The sequence below is a fragment of the Drosophila busckii genome, chromosome 2R (assembly GCF_011750605.1).
Source record: "Drosophila busckii strain San Diego stock center, stock number 13000-0081.31 chromosome 2R, ASM1175060v1, whole genome shotgun sequence".
NCBI classification, from domain to species: Eukaryota; Metazoa; Arthropoda; class Insecta; order Diptera; family Drosophilidae; genus Drosophila; species Drosophila busckii.
Window position 1 is genome coordinate 12,403,223 of NC_046605.1, and position 12,434 is coordinate 12,415,656.

The 12,434-nt window shown below is 43.9% G+C and overlaps 1 protein-coding gene across 4 annotated transcripts in view; it reads left to right on the forward strand.

Annotated features, from left to right (window-relative positions):
- Positions 1-11,972, forward strand: part of LOC108596142 (protein split ends) — a 53,112-nt gene extending 41,140 nt beyond the window's left edge. For 2 of the 4 annotated variants that reach the window (XM_017981632.1, XM_017981634.1), the window contains 2 exons: positions 7,830-8,582; positions 8,648-10,965. In XM_017981632.1, coding sequence (XP_017837121.1) covers positions 7,830-8,582; positions 8,648-10,644 — 2,750 coding nt within the window. In that variant the 3' untranslated portion in view covers positions 10,645-10,965. Of the gene's footprint in view, positions 1-7,829; positions 8,583-8,647; positions 10,966-11,100 lie in introns of those variants that run through there. The other 2 variants (XM_017981633.1, XM_017981635.1) reach the window with 2 other exon arrangements.
- The last annotated feature ends 462 nt before the right edge of the window (positions 11,973-12,434 follow it).

The following is a 12,434-nucleotide window of genomic DNA, read 5'->3' on the forward strand; positions in this document are numbered from 1 at the left end:
AAGCTACCAAAATTAATACAGCAATAAGAAAAGCATTTTTAAAATCGCTGTTTGCTTGTGCAAATTTGTGTGGAGAGGCAAAAACAAAAGCAAAGAACCGACAGAGAAATCCAAAATGCGAAAGCCAAACACATTTCGCAAAGTTTTCATTTCGTGGCTTGAGCTTAATTCATAGACAGACACTGCCTGCCCCTAGGATATCTATGCCCTTTTGCTTGTGTGCAGTTCGTTTCGCTTAACCTTCTTCACAGAGCTTATAGCAATATCTATGCATATGTATCCTGTATCCTTGCCCAAAATAACTGTCGCCTTCGATGGGCAAACAAAAAGTTTGCACTCCATGAACTTTGGTTCAAGTTTTTAGTTTCAAACTTTTCAACTGCTGTCAAAGGACTCGTGCGCATTTTTGGTCAAGCAAACTAATTTGTGAGCATCTGCAAACATCTCAAGCTTGGCATTTGCATTAACTGTCAATAGCCGAAATTAATTCATGTTAAATCAAAGTATATGATTAACTTAAAGTTGCAATTTGTTTTGTTTGCTTTCAAATTTATGCATAAATTGTAGTTCATAAATAAATTTACTTTGCGCGTGTGTTTAAAATTTAATTTAAAAGTCATTGAAGCAAAATTGGCTGAGCATGAGCACAGCCTCCTTTGAAGCGGGCTACAGCTCCAGGAGCTCACCACAGAGTGTGATTTAACGCAACTGTACAAACAGTTGCACAAATGTTGGCAGTGTGGGTGGATGGAATTGGTTAGATGGTGTCTGCGGTCGCAGGGGGGGCGGATGCTTGTTTTGGGGAGGGGCATCCTTTTGGTAGCGAGAACACAATTTTGCGCCTTTGCAGTGCCGCATCTTTTATACAAAGCGTCCACTCGTCCTTTTTCAGACACAGGCATAAAAATAAAGCTTTAGCCAAAGGACACGCGCACACGCTCACACACACACACACAGGCACATTTATATTCACGCTGAAAATCGCAGACAGACGAGCTAATCCTATTCCTGGCTGCCTTTAATAAACCCACTTTATTGTTTAGAGTCCAAATAAAATAATCCCCTTAAATGATGCCTTCGCATAATAGACGCCTGCTGCTTATTTTACTGCCGCCTTTGTTGCTCTGCTCTGGCTCAGCTTCGCCGTGCTGTGCCCTTGTTCTTATTCTAGCCTCTGCTTTACTGCTGTAGTCCTTGACAATTCGTGCCGAGTTTCTGGTTTGTTGCCTTCTTAAAACCGTGTGGCAAAAACTCATTTCATAAGACTAATAAAGTCAGCAATAACTTAAAGCTCCAAGCTATTTATAGCTCTGTTAAAATATATATTTTCACTTTTTTCTACAAGTCTAAATTGGCAGCAGCTTACAATTGCTTTGGCACCACTGTGCCACCGACCATTAACTGAGTTTGTATCCCTGTGTCTGCGTCTGGGGCTAAGCCCGGGCGCTTGCGTTAGCGTCACTAATGATGATGATTTTGTGGTAAAGCGTTGTGTTTGTGCTAATCGGGACAATATTATACGGCAGTAAAAATTAAATGACTCAAGACAAGACAAGCTAGTAGTCGCCGCCAGAGAGAAAGAGATAAGGAGAGAGCATGACAAAAAGGAAAGCAAGACCAGCATACGGCAGCTGGCAGTCAATGGCAGAGGCGAGACTGCAACGCCTTTTTCTCTCGAAAAAGGAAGAAAAGAAATAATAAAGACCAGCAGTGGCAACAAAAGCCGCTGTAGAGTTACTAGGGCCATGAAAAGGCAGCCGCAGACGACGGAGCAACAAACGCTGCTTCACTTCACCGCTGCAACGTGCCTAAGAAGAGCGCTAAGGATCAAGCGTAGGACACAGCATGGGAGGGCGTGATGTTAGAGAGAGAGAGAGAGAGAGAGACTGTGCTGGAAAAAGTCAAGCGTAGCGCTAAGGCCTGGCAGGAGGGTTCAAAGGACATCAACCCACGGGGCTCGACTCGTTCGCAACTCAACTCTCGACTCGTTGCCTGACTAATGCGAAAAATACGTAATTGCGCATAAATACGGGATTAACAAAGCGCTCATCGTCGTCGTCGTCGTCGTCGACTGTTGGTTGTGTCGCCGTCGCCTCTGCTGCAGGTTTGCTGTGCAAACATTCAACATGTAGGCTGGGCTGACTAGCAAAATTAGGTGTTACAATGGCATCCTGCTTGGGCGGCGTCAGCTTGTGTGGTCATAAAAAGAAACCCTTTGTAGGCGGGAATTCGTTAAATTAGTTGGCTACAGCGTCACAGCTCTGTCGCTTTTATAAAGACCACATGCCAATTCAGCACTAATTTTGTTTTGCGAGCGCAGAGATTTTATCGAAATCCAGACTGACTTATCGCACAGCAACGATAACTTTCATTAACGAACTTTTTTAGCTATATCACTGAATTTAGATCAAAATCTTGATTGATTTATCGATTATCTCCGCTAACTTGCTTTAAATCGAACTTTTAAACAACGAAATTAAGAATATTTATTTTAAGCTGACATTGCTATAGACTAAATGTTCATTTTATACTCAATTCTTTTATAAATTCATCACTGAATTTAATTCGCGGGCGCATATATTTTATCAGAACATCAAGTTGTAATAAATGATCGTAATCTTGATATATATTATCGATTATATCCGATAACTTGCTTGTAATCGAAGATTTAAACAACGAAACTTAAAATATTTATTTAAAGCTTACATTGCTTAGACCAAATATTATTTTTATTATATTATATAGATTTTATCTGAACATCAAGTTTTAATATAATGATCGTAATCTTGATATATTTGTATACTAAATTATTTTATTTATTCATTACTGAATTTACTTTGCGGGCATATCGATTCTATCTGATTGAAATCTTGATTGATTTATCGATTATCTGTGATAACTTTTCTATAATCGAACTTTTAAATATTTATTGCTATAACACACATATTAATTCTATATACAATCCTTTTATCATTTCAGGTGAGTTTTCTTTTCGTTCAAGTATTGCTAAATCGCCAAGTTACTGTAAGTATTGCTACCCAGACTTGTTGCTGGATGATTTAAAATGGACTCTTGTCAGTCAAGTGCAATGCTGAGATTAATTGTGAACATTTGATTTTAATAACTACATACATACAACATTTTTACGGTTTCAGGCTCTGTCAATGAAATTTAAACTTGAAATATTTAACCTTTTGTTTCGAACAAATTTCCCTTTTTGGTTGTTAGGTGTGTCACATTATCTAGCTATGCCAAAAAGTTTGTTTGCACTCTATTCACTGGTGGAGCTTCTGTGATTATTCACACCTCTATGCTTTGTTAAATATGCAGCAGCCGCAGGAGCTATTGTGCTTGTGGCGAGGGACTCATTTGCCTGGTTTTGGCGCTGCTATTTCATTTATGCACACCATGAATGAGTTTTGCACTTGGAATGCTATAAAGTTGTGCATTTCTTAGCACGCGTGCTGTGAATTTCAGCATGGAATTCCAGCATTGTTCACATTGCTCAGACATGGTGCAAAGGAAAAAGCAGAGCGCAGGACCCGGACCCAAAGCAACGGCCAGGACAACGAGCAAAACAAGGCCAGGCTGAAAGCAATATCTGGCACTTTTGCTGGAATGCATGAATTCCCTGCCTGCTTAAGACAGTTCCTTGCCTCTGACTTCTGTCGCAACCACTTGCTGACGTGGGTGGTGGAGCTGCCGCCAGAATGTGTCTGCAAGCAAAGCATTGCAAACATTGTTCCAGCCACGCTTCTAAACGCTGACCCTGTACTAAATATGCAAATGGTCTTTCAGCTGTCAATTCCTACACTGCCATGAAATTATTTTAATTACTGCGCAAAGGCCATTTACAATTGTTGTGTCCTTTGGGCGGTTAATTCTATGTATTCCAGAACACACGCGACTTTTAATTGACGCAAAACTCGCAACTCTAAATCTGCTAGGCGTATTGTTTATCGAACACTAATAATTACGAAAGTTTAAATATAGACTGCAGCGCAGTGGCTCATGGGAAATTCTGCATTCGCGAGCAATTAATAATAAATATTCCTGTGAAAGCGAAGCTCAAGCTGTGCAAAGCTATAGATAGTCAAACCAGCTATTTGAGTAAAACTTTTCAATGCCAATTGGCTCACTAAACCCCTTCGAATGTCTAAGCAGCCCCTGAGCTCAATGATTGCATAATATTTTTTTCAATTTCCCCTAATGCACATAAATATCAAATTTTCTAACAGATTTATGTACGCTTGCCCATTGGCTGTGCAATATTAATGATAATTACATTTAGCTTCAATTATATTATGCAGTTCCTGCTGCTCCAGAGTTTTTTCCTGCGGGCATATGTGCGTATAATTATATGAAATAGTTCTGTTGTCCCGGTAACCAAAGCAAGAGCCACAGCCAACTGCAACTGCAACATATTTAATGTATGAAAATATTATGCACATTTGATGTTGTTTTTGCTCTGTTTGGTTAACAGTTTAGTCCACACTGGTTGGGTGGCTTGGGTGGGTGGTGCTCTAGCACCTGCATACATCGATAATTTGCATTTGCGGCAATCATATAACCCGTGCATAGCTCTTTACTGCACTCATGTGAAATTTAAGTTAGTTAAATGGGTGGCGACCATTCTCAGCTGCGGCACAAAAGTAGGAGAGGCTGCACTTGCTGGGGGGCGTTGGCCAAAATTGATGGCAGCAGTTGTGCACTGCAACGAAATTTCGGTGCCCCATACATATTCCCACATCCATGTTGTTGTGCCTCCGCCCCCCGCTCTGCCATTTGGCAAGCAAAGCAGCAGCTAGTGGTGCTGGCTCCTTTGGCTTGGCCCGGCCCGTTCAATCGAACAGTGCCATGTGGCAATGTGACCATGTGACCATGTACGACCGCAACAGACCAGCAATAATTAATGTATGAGCTGCCAACTAACCCAACTCTGTGGCCCAGACCAAGCTGCCGCTGCTGCCGCTGCTGCACCGGAGATGGAACGGCAGTCAGCTGCTGCTGATATGCCCACCATAAAACGGCAAATAATTGCATATGAAACCACAGCCGCATCTACTCGAAGCTCAAAGCAGTTGACACACGGTCCGTTTGCTCGGCTCGGCAGAGCAGCGTATGCCTCAGGAGCAGCAAATAAATCTACTACACACAAACTCAAACTGCAACTGAATTTATTATTAATTTAAAACCCACTTGGCTGAAATTCATGCTTAATTTTTGACTCCTGCACAACTAATTCGAAATGCATATGCTCGACTCTATGTGTGTGTTTAGCTTTTGCAGTTTTTCAATATAATTACGACTGCTTACAAAACAAATTCGTGTTGACTCACAATTCTTGTCTTGCATTATTTAAATGCCCTTCACTCGTATTCTGATGGGACTGTTGCCAGCTGGGCTTTTGAATTGCGCAATTGATTTGACTATAGATGTATTTATTAAATAAATTATTCATACGCCACTAAATTGCACTGCATAGGACGTAAACATGGTCTGACCCAGCCTGGTTGGATGACACAGCCATCCGTACGCCACTGTAATTAGTTGTGGTGGCATAATCATAGATAACCAGCGGCTCTAAATGTTAGTGGCTACCATTTGAATTTGGACGTGATATGTGAAAATTTCTGCTTCAGTAACTTTTTAAATATTCAAATAGCCTCTGAATTTCTTTATCGTGAGTTTCAGAAATTCTTGAAATCTTGTTCGCAACTAAAATTTCAATGCTACTGCAAACGTTGAATAGTTCGTTAAGCAATTTGAGCCACCTGAGTTTAGAATTCCATTTAAAAAGGCGACCCTTAAATACAGAATTGCATCGATGGTTTTCGAATATGTACGAGACAGAGCGAGGCACTCTCTTATAAACGCTCTGATTAAATTCGGTTAATATCGCTGATGCCTGCAAATCGCCGCTCACTGCTGGAATAGAGCGCAGGCGAGGAATGTCGGGTGAGTTGGCAACAACGTCAGCCATGTTGGAGTACACAAAGCTCATGCAAACAAACAGGCATTTCATGGCAAACAAGAGCAACAGCATTGCAGCATAGAATGAGGCGGAGTAGGACCGAAACTACCCGGCCCTACTTCACCCCCCAGTTGAGTAACAGTTCAGCAGCAAATGCCCAACTCCCAGGTCGACCCACACGACGCAGCGCAGGGAAACGCTAACTGGCATTGAAAGCGTCAGAGGAGGCCATGTTCTGGTATAAAAGCCCCGCCATGGATCTGAGATTCAGTTGCTTTCATAGTCGTTGGCATTTCATTGTTGTTGGCGACAACGCGAATTGCTGGTTGCTGGAGTGTTCTTGTTGTTGTTGCTGTTGTTGTCGCTGCTGCAGTTTCGAGCATTATTTCGGTTTAGTTTGGTAAATACACATACAGCGCACGCCCGCCGCCCGCTCCTCCCATGCCCCCAGTGCCAATTCAATGCTGGTTTTGTGCATATATTCACCAACACCTTCACCCACCCGCAACACCCACTTGGATCACGGAACCATTCTGGGCAGCAGCTTAGCCAACAACTGCTGTTGTTGTGACAATACACGCTGGCAACGCAATAGCAGAAACTTCAACTATATTGACAGAGGGTATGGGGGAAGTTTAGTGGAGCAGATGAGGAAATTTTTACCCAGTTGCAATTGCGAGGAACGCACACAGAAAATTCCTGAATACATTTCGTGCATTTAATGAATGCCTAAAAAATTTGACAATCCAACTTTGTGGATCATTTCTATTTGCTTCTGCTGCTTGCTGATAGATTTAAAGCTTGTGCCTTAAATTTTTGTATTTCTTGCCAAAAACAACGCAGAAATGGTCTTGCCGCTGCTATTGACGTGGCCAACGATGTATGTAGTTGTCGCAAAATCCACTCCTGGCATTGAACGCAAGAGGGCCAAGCCCACTGAGCACCTGCACTCCCCCATGTGGCTGACCTGAAATGGGCGGAGCCTGTGGGAGGGGCTGTCATATCTGAAAGCAATTTGGCACGAGTCAAACGACCAACAAGAATCGATAAAATCGTTGGGCGTGCAATTTGCGCCGTGAGCAGAAAACGCTCAAAGAACGCAATACGCAGCCATTGAACAATGCGACATGAACGGAGAATGCACGGATATTTACATATACGTATACGTATACGTATTACTGTATGGGAGTGAGGGAGAGCTTATATCAGCTCACCCTAGATGGTAGGAGCTCGTGACCATGTCCAAGTCCAAATTACCAGTTTCAGACCCAGCCATTTGCATTTGGAATTGCGATGGCCAAAGTCCTTTCATAGCAGACTTGCGTACATATACTACGAACAGTCTGTGTGTGCCCCTCTGTATGCAATGTGCCGCGAATGCAACGAGACGTATGTGTAATATTTATAACCTTGCTGCAAAATCCCAAGGGTGACACACATCAGTCACTATAGTAGCTTATGAAAGTGCAGCTCTAGACTGGATTCAATTAGCCTAATCAGTGTCTGCACATTTGTGTTGTTTAAAGTGGGAGCCATTGACATTTTGGAGTTAACGAGTATGTTTTTCATTCAGTCACGACAGCGCGCTAACAAATTAAATGACATTAAAAATTTACTTGCATTTTGTATTATTTATTGTAAGTTAACAGCCTTTTTATTTCTTTTAAATTTCATTTATTTTCATTTCTACATAATAAATGCTTTGTATCGATTAATACAATCGATACATTCGGCCACATTTTACAACACTGCTTGTGATCATCGGTCGCTGAAGAGAGTTTAAAATGCAATTCTTCTTCTTTCATCTAATTATTTATTCAAATACTAAAATTTTACTTTGTTTCTTCACTTGTAGTGCCGCCCAAAGCGGGTCAGAAGCGACCAGCCACCAGTCCAGCTCCCCACATACCTGTGCCGCTGCACTTGCAAACATCGCCTAGCTCAGCGGGTGTGCCAGGTGCTACAGGTGGCAATAACTCGGCGCCGCCAACGTCCAGTAGCGGGATCTTAAATCACGCACTGCCCAACAATCATCTTGGCACGCAGTCGCCCCAGCAGCAACAACAACAACAACAGCAGCAGCAGCAGCACCAGGCGCATCAGCAAGCGGTCGCTGCCGCTGTGCAACAACAACTAGCGGGCGTAGGTGTGGGCGTGTCGGGCGCTGGCATAAACTCAGCTGCGGCATCGAGCGGCAGAGGCTCCTTTGCGGCTGCACTGCGTACATTGGCCAAGCAGGCGGATATCAAGGAAGAGGACGAGGTGGGCGCAGTTGGACGAAGTGTACCCACTTCGACATCTTCAAACAGTGCAAACGTGCCTGTGTCGCTTAGTTCGGTCGCCGGACGTGGAAGCGGTCCGTCCGGTTGTCTTAGCAACGAGGATCGCATCGCTGCCAACAAGAAACGTTCCCCTCCCTCGCCACAACCGCCGGAGAAAATGGCACGTCTAAGTCATACGCCCCAAACGTCTGCTATGCAGCCAGAGCTGCTGGCGCGTAGTGGATTCCAGCCGTACAGATCTGATGAGCGTCTTATGCATCCGGCCGGTGCCTTTCCCCTGGAAGCATATTCACATTTTACTGGCTTGCCCGGTATTCCTCCAGCAGGTAAAGCAAAAACTAGTTTGCAAATCTTTATGACTACTTAAGTAATCCATTTTCTTCTTGAGCAGCATTCTTGAATCCGGCGGCAGGCCTGCCCTACTCGGATCCTCTGTATTTGGAGCACCGCTATCAACTGTTTCGCGCCGCTGGTGGCCACCACACGCATCCACATGCTGCAGCGCTGTATCCTCAGATGGCATCGCCGTATTCGCATCTGTATTCGATGATGCCAGGTGCAGCTCTAGGAATTTCGCCAGCAGCCATGCATGATCGTATCAAGTTGGAGGAGGAGCATCGAGCACGTATGGCACGCGAAGAGGAGCGCGAACGTGAGATGCAGCGGGAAAAGGAGCGCGAGCTACGTGAGCAGCGCGAAAAGGAGGCGCGTGAACGTGAGCGCGAGCAACGAGAACGGGAGCGAGAACAGCGTGAAAAGGAGCAGCGCGAGAAGGAGCAGAAGGAAAAGGAGGCACGCGAGCGCAAAATGCGTGAAGAGGAGCGAGAACGGGAACGTGAGCGCCAGCAATTGCTTAACGCTACCCACCACTACTCCAATCAGCTCTATGCGCCGCTGAATCGCAACCTGCTGGGCTCAATGATGCCGATGATGGGTCTGCGTGCGCCGCCGGCAGCGCTGCATGGACTGGCCGGCATGTCGCACTATCATGCCGCAGCAGCCAATGCGCAGCGGCAAAGCCCACACGCTGCTGCAGCCATGGGACTTAATCTGGGCATGCCTGGGCTGCCAGGTCACGGCCCAGCCAATCTGCAGCATCACCTGCAACAGGCAGCAATGGGGCTGGCGGCGCATCCGGGGCATCCAGGCTTTTCGGCTGCTGCAGCGCTCGGCCTGGCGCCGCATCCGCATAGCCTGAATCTGAGCCATGCACATCTCTCGCCTCATCATCCCGTGCATCAGCTGCCGCCAGTCAGCTCATCAGCTGGTCCCAGTCCCGGCACGACCAGCAGCGCAGCAGCAACCTCGTCTCCACACAGCCTTAACCTGACGGTGGCAACCAGCAGCATGGCCCAGACCACCTCAACGCCCAGCTCGCACATTCCGACCATGAGCCACTACTATCATCACGGCCATGCCGCTATGGCAGCTATGCATGCAGCCGTCGCCGCCGGAATGACGCCTGTCGCTGCCCATCAGCAGCCCGTAAATGCAGCCGCCGCCGCCGCAGCTGCTGCTGCTGCCGCCGCAGTCGCCTCACATTCAATATCGCCCAAGATAACGTCACCGCTAAGCTCGGTAGCAAATGGCGCATCGCGCACTGCCAGCAGTCCACATGCCATGCGGCATCACATAGCAGCTGGCATAGCCACACCAAGCCAGCAGCAGCAGCAGTCGGTCATGTTTGAGAAGAGCAGCGCGGTGACAACTTCGGCTACGCATGAGCCAACCACCTTGGATCTGACTGGATCCAACTCGAACTCGAGTAACCAGGCGCAGTCGAGCATCAGCACTTCGGCTGTGCACGAGCTTAATGGCGTTGAGTCCAATGGACCAACGGATGGCAAGGATGCGCAATCGCATGTGGAGGATCCTTTGCCAGCAGCTACACCGCCGGTGGCGCTGGAGAAGAAGCCAGTAACGCCCAGTGCCAGTCAGGGCAAGGCAGACAGTTCGCCGGAGAATACGTCGCGACGCAGCGCCAGTCCGCCCAACTCTGACAACAACAATAGCAGCAACAATGCCAGCGCAAACGTCAACGTTACGGAGCAGCAACGGAATGCCGCAGTCTCTGGTGGTGTTGGCGCTGGAGCCACACAAGGTAATAGCAGTGCGGATTTGAGTGAAAAGGTCATAACAGAAAGTAGTTCACCTGCTGCTGCTGCAACTAAGGACAATGATTCGCAGGGGGAGCAGCGTGAAAAGCTGTCGCCGGACACGGCCTGTGCAATCGGTGGCGGCACAGTTACTGTAACATCCACTACAAGTGGCACCAACTCGCCGCCGATGGTGAGCAGCAGCACCAATAGCGCGAGTACTAACAGTACCACGCCAGCCGATGAGGTGTCCACAACTGACACGCCGCTGCCCGATAAGGCGTCCAGATGATTCTATATAGGAGAGGCACTGAAAGCCGATTTCAACCTAACCAACCAATTCAGTTGTAGAGCGCTCCAAACATAGTGCAACAGCTTCATTTAGCCTTAACTCAGTTCATAGTTAGTAATGCGTGAAATCGAAACTAGTTAACATCTACCTTCAACTTAGCCGTTAATTTAAATAATTATCTAGAACAATACAATGATTTGTAATGATTCGCCCGCAACTAAGCAGCAAGAATTAATTCAACAGGGTTTTATTATGAAAATATTGTGCTACTATTAATTTGTATCATTATTGTTTTTAAGCAACATAATTGCCTTTATTTAATGTAGAGTTTTCTAAATAAATCATTTTGTTTATAATTTTCATTTGTTTGTCTTGCAATTTATTATTTCTCAAAATTCAATATAAGCGAATTGCCGATTCACTAATCTAAGTAACTAACTTATAACAATATTTTAGAGGACGACAAACCTGCTGTGGGTGCAGTAAGCCGCAGCACCGCTGAGGAGGCAACCGCATTATGACACCAACTCTTCAGCAGCTCCAACAACTAACTAATGAAAAACTTTGGCGACATTGGGATGTACATTTTGTCGGAACGGGCTCTTTATCAGCAGCGCAAGCGGATGCTCGATGAGTTTCTAAAGCTTTAAGATACTGTTACTTACCCCGTGAAGATGATGATTGCCGCCATATATGTACAAACGTACATATGTATGTATATTATATCAATATCAGCTGTATATACATTAGCATGTAGTATCCCCTGATTATTCTCGATGTTGCCATCTTAAACACAAAGTTGAAGTCTATAGAAACTCTTCAATGCCGTGTAGATTTAAAAACAATAAGAAATGCATAAAATGTAAATCAAATATTGTAAAAATATATAAATATTAACACAAATACAACCATACACTTGTATGTACTCAACTGTTTCGAATTCAATGATCATAAATGCACTATAAACATTAAGCAAGTACGCTAGGTACTATGAATGTGTAAAATAAACAATGCGCGTTTAACTTTAGACTTAAAAGCTCGAATCACATTATTTTATACTTAAGGCACACACATTCGTCGGAAATAGTAATTTCAATATATCACATTCTTTGGTGATGAAACAAATTGTCTATTTTAATGAGCTCATTTAAAAATTTCAAGTCACAGAGCTGTTTCAAATTCACCAATATGTACTATATCAATATTCAATATTCCATACTCAAAGCTCATGCTCAATTAAAATTAAATAATAATTTAACTGCTGTGTGTTGGAGTGTTATTATTCATCGAATTTCAAGCCCATGAGCATAATCACAGTATGTAAATATAAAAATATATGTATAATTAGTAGCTATATTTTAATTTTAAAATTGCTAATAATTGTGATTTGGAGAGTACGAAAAGTGAATAGGAATTGTGGGTTTATGTTAATGTAACTGAAATACAATATGAATGAAAAGGAACTGAAATTTAGGTAAAACAATTTAAATCATATACATATGTCTTATGTGTACTATATAAATTATATATGTATGTATATAAAAGAAAATAAATTCTGCAATGGATTAGATAATTCGCAAAAGGCTTGAACTATTTTTTAAAATTATACAGAAACTTTTGGACCGTATAAATGCTTTCATTTAGTATTCTGGTTTTTTTTAGTAATGTCTCAAAGCTCTTTCTCAAAATTTATACAGTCAATATTTATGCGGAGTTTCAAAATTAGTAAGAAAGGCACAACTGATTTTTCTTTTATATTTCGGATGTATTTTCCTATCAGTGGATTAAAT